Source organism: Ceratotherium simum, chromosome 34 (assembly GCF_057802395.1).
Source record: "Ceratotherium simum simum isolate JZ-2026a chromosome 34, ASM5780239v1, whole genome shotgun sequence".
Lineage (NCBI taxonomy): Eukaryota > Metazoa > Chordata > Mammalia > Perissodactyla > Rhinocerotidae > Ceratotherium > Ceratotherium simum.
In genome coordinates this window covers 13,969,772-13,974,323 of record NC_141933.1, presented here as the reverse complement: position 1 = coordinate 13,974,323, position 4,552 = coordinate 13,969,772, and the positions used below count along the sequence as shown (strand labels likewise).

Sequence of the window (4,552 nt, the reverse complement as noted above, 5' to 3'; positions counted from 1 at the left end):
ACAATTCACTTCACAAGGAGTCTTGAAGAATAAGATGGAGGGAACAAGATTATTTAGCAATAAAACCAGACCAACTTTTCTCCCTCTCCTCTCCTTTTGTCTCTTCCCCTGCCCTTCCCTTCATCTGTTCCCTTTCTCTCTCCGTCTCTCTCTCTTTCTTTCCATCTCTGTCTTTCAGAGTCTTTCCCTATCACACTTGCTCTCTCCTTCTCTCTCTCTCTGTTTGCAAATAAGATTATAAAATCTTTATTAAAAATTATTTATTTTTCACATGTTTAGTTTTATACACTATTTTATTTTATTGAAACATAAATAAATTCTTAATTAAAAGAAATAGTGAAAATCGGTGAGGAAAGACTATTTGTGGCTTCCTAGGTTCTTGTCAATTCTTTGCATATAATATCTATCAGAACCTCTGTTCTCAAAATGTGGTGTTTATTTACCTGGATTAAATCATGGAAACAGGTTTTTTAAACTGAATTCAATGTAGGTGACACTGCCTCAGACAGATTGCTTGGTGGTGGCAGCTAAACATAATGGCACCAGAAATCAAGGAGCCAGGTTTTCACTTCTTCTCTCTACCTAATTACTCTTGTGACCTACAAAAGGGCACTTATATATTCTTACCTCTGTTTTCCTCATAGTGAAAATAACACCTGGCCAAATATTGTTCTTACTAAAGTAAATGTGTTGCCCTCTTTACCAACCTCTTGAGGGCCTCTTTCACCTCCTTGTTCCTCAGACTATAGATAAGAGGGTTTAACATTGGGATTAGGATAACATAAAACACTGATAGCACCTTGTTTTGTTTCTTGGAGTGGCTTGAGCTAGGATGCAGGTACATAAATAAGCCTGTGCCGTAGAAGATTATCACAACTGCGAGGTGGGAGGCACAGGTATTGAAGGCCTTGGCACTACCTTTGATGGAGGATAGTTTCAGGATGGAAGCTGCAATGAAACCATAGGATAAGAGGATAACAAGCAAAGAACCAAACCCAACAAAAACAGCTACTAGAAAAAGAGTCATTTGGATAATGAAAGGATTGGAGCAAGACAGGGAAATAATCTGGGTTATGTCACAGTAGAAATTTGGAATGATATTGGGCCCACAATAGTAGAGATGAAAGCAAGGGACCGTTTGAACTAAGCTACTAAGGAAACCACTCGCATAGGCCCCAGCAACCATCTTCTGACAGAGGCCAGGAGCCATGATGGCTGAGTACTGCAGAGGCCTACCAATAGCAACATATCTGTCATAGGCCACGGCGGCCAAAAGACAGCACTCAGCCTGAGCCATCCAGCAGCCAACAAAATACTGGGTGGCACAGGCAATGAAGGAAATCATTTTTTCATCCTTTAAGAAGTCTGAAAGCATTCTTGGGCTGGTGGAAGAAGAATAGCAGATGTCTATAAATGAGAAGAAACTGAGAAAAAAGTACATAGGTGTTTGCAGGTGGGAGTCCATCCTGATTAGGGTGATGAGACCCAGGTTCCAGATTAGAGTTACAAGGTAGATCCCTAGGAAGATTGGAAAGAGGATAAACTGCAGCTCTTTTTCATCTGAGAGTCCCAGGAGAACAAACATGGCCACAGAGGTATGATTTCTATCTCCTTCCAGGGACCTGCTTGGTGACATTTGCTGAGAAAAAGATGAGAGGAGAAAATGGTTTCATTCTCAAAAAACACAAAGTACGGCTCTTTATTTTTACCAGTCATATAGCTGACTAAATACACAACCTTGAATCATGAGTGTTGAGTTAATCTTTGTCTCCCATGTGTAATCACAAAACTTAACTTAAAAATTCTCTTGGATAAATATTGTCATTGTTTTTGGGGAAAACAGACAGTAAATGGGCATCATTAGTACATTATCCCCTACAATATCTTAATTTCATGTTTCCTATTCAAGATTTTACAAATATTTCAGAATTAGAAATAGACCAAATTAAGAAAATACTGTCATCTCTCTATATGGTAAAAGAGAATAGTTTTACTCAGGCATGGTGATGATAGTAATTCAAAGCTTGAAGGAGCCCCTGAATCACACTTGTTCTCATATGTCAAATAAGGATGCTGGAGCAGGTCCTCTTTAAAATCTTCTTGGGAACAAGCATTCAATTATTCTGTAATCAGGGAGGGTGGGCAATTCCATAACTACCTTTCTGCTTTCATAAAGCCTAGAGAGATATAAGAATAATGTAATGGGATGGTGGGAAGAGTCACAAATCAAGAAGCAGCTTGGAAATGGATGTGATTTAATGAACTTTTGAGTCTAGGAAGGCTCCTGAGAAGATAGACAAGACAAGGTTGCAAGGGCAATTATGCTTTCTTCCTTGCAGGTGCAGATTTTTCTTTCCGCAATCAGATACTTAGGAGTTAAATTGTCTAGGGCAGTGATTCTTGATATTCTTTGGGTCAGTTATACTTTAAAAGTCTGTTGGAAACTCTGAACCCTCTACCCAGTAAAGAGAAACCACTTACCACCTTTACATATGGTTTCATTCGATTCTCAATCACCCATGATTCTATTCATGCTTCTAGGTTCAAGGCTTCTCCTACAAAGTAGAGTGACTTGAACTCATGCAAATGTCAGGATACTTAGTCAATGGATGTGGGGATTAGGAAACTCAGGCAGGATTTCTGGAAATGCTTTCTCTTTTCCTTTGTAGCCAGTCCAGGGATGGCAAGCACCAAGTCTTCAGGACAAATGGTAAATAACCAAAAGGATATTTTTGCTTCAGGCACTGTATGCCCTCTTCAAGATGCAATAACTATCATCTCTCCAGATGATCATTAGAATACCTCCCAACATAAGCACATTTTTATTAAGATGAACTCAAACTAGAGAGAAAATCGTGGGAAGCCATGAAAGACAGAAAATACGTGTCAAATACAGCCTGGGAGTTGTATATATGGGTAAAAGTAGAATTCTTGGCGATTTCCCTGGAGAAAGGCTGTGATTAATGGAATAAACTATATCTATGAACTACAAATATTTGTCAGCATTAGCCATCCAAAATGTCTTCCTCCTTCCCAACCATTTCTCATCCTCCCAGTTCCAAAAGTGAATTAAAAGAGAAAATCCCCACAGGAACACAAGGTGTGGCCTGAGAAATAAGGTAAAAGGGTTCATTTCCCAAAATCAGATCAATCATTGCTTCATGGTGCACTGTTGTGAGAAGAATGCTGAAGGAATGAAGAGATTAATTACAAAAGAAAGTCAAGATATCTGCCATCTGTATACAAGGAGAAATGGTAGCAGACAATGTATCTCAGAATTAGATGTGGTTCTGTCCACAGTGGAACTGAGTAGAGGAAGAGTTTTGTAGGAACAGAGGAGAAAATTGCGTTCTTCATCATCATCACCATCATCATCATTACCAACAATCAAGACAACAAGAAGATTTATTGAGCAGCTACACTATATACTGTTCTTCTCCTTCTACTCATGGACATATTCACAGCTTCCTCTAATTTTCATGCATTCAGTATGGTAACCTTAAGCCTCATGTGTTGCCTCCTATACACAGAATGTATTCTACAAATTGCCTTTATATTTCTATTATATGCCTCTGGAACCCCAATTAGATGTATGTTGAATCTTCTTGCTCTGGCCTCCCCATCAATGAAACATTCATTATTTGTATATCTCTACTGTGTTCTGTTTAATTTTTACAAGCCTCTCTTCCAGTAAATTCCTTCTATCATAAGTTGTGCTAATTGGCTGTTTAACTCACCCATTAATTTCAAATTTCAATCATAATATTTTGTCTTCTCTGAAGACGTTCCACTTTGTTCTTTTCCCAAATTCTTAGTTTTGATAGTTTCTTATGTTTCATCATACTTTCCATAGTATCCTTTATTTGAACATATTAAACATATTTATTGAAATTATTATTATCAAATTATTTAAATACATAGATTTGCAAGTCTGATTCCATAGTTTAATGATATTGCTAACTCTTACCCAAGGTTCCCTGTTTATTTGTGTGCTTACTGATTTTTTATCTTAAGTTCACGTTTCTTTAAAATTCGTGGGAATTATTGGTGCTTGTGTTTAAAATTTGTTTCTTCAGAAATGATTTACATAACTTCTGTCAGATACCTCGGGGGCAACACCAACCCAGAATCCCTTTAAACAAATCTATGACTTGGCGTGTTTTGGCGTCACAATAGAGATATTTAGGCTGCATATCCACATAAGTAGATGGATAAGATTAAAAATTATAGGGAGAAGGAGTGACATCAGCATCATAGTGACAAAAGGCGTTCCTCCTTTTTGTCCTGCTTTTGTAACAATGAATTGGACATCCATCTACGAATATGAGTCTTTGTGCGAGTTGTAGTATCCAGCACCAAATGCCAAGAGAACCAGGGGGAAGCTCGCCCACCTGTGCATCCAGTAATAGGCAGACAGACCTTGGTATGGGCTGCAGAGCCAGCAGGAGACAGAGAACCTGCCCCAACCTATCTTGGTCATGGTCAGGTAAAGTCTGGAGAGTGCTGACTGGGACAGACAACCATGAAATGAGAGAGATTTTGCGGAAGCCCA

The 4,552-nt window shown here is 38.5% G+C and overlaps 1 protein-coding gene across 1 annotated transcript; it reads right to left on the bottom strand.

Annotated features, from left to right (window-relative positions):
• Window positions 1–676: 676 nt before the first annotated feature.
• On the bottom strand, window positions 677–1,636 carry LOC101402991 (olfactory receptor 5AN6-like). The gene has a single exon (XM_004437411.2). It carries the CDS (start codon window positions 1,634–1,636, stop codon window positions 677–679), a length of 960 nt encoding a protein of 319 aa, XP_004437468.2.
• Window positions 1,637–4,552: the final 2,916 nt, after the last annotated feature.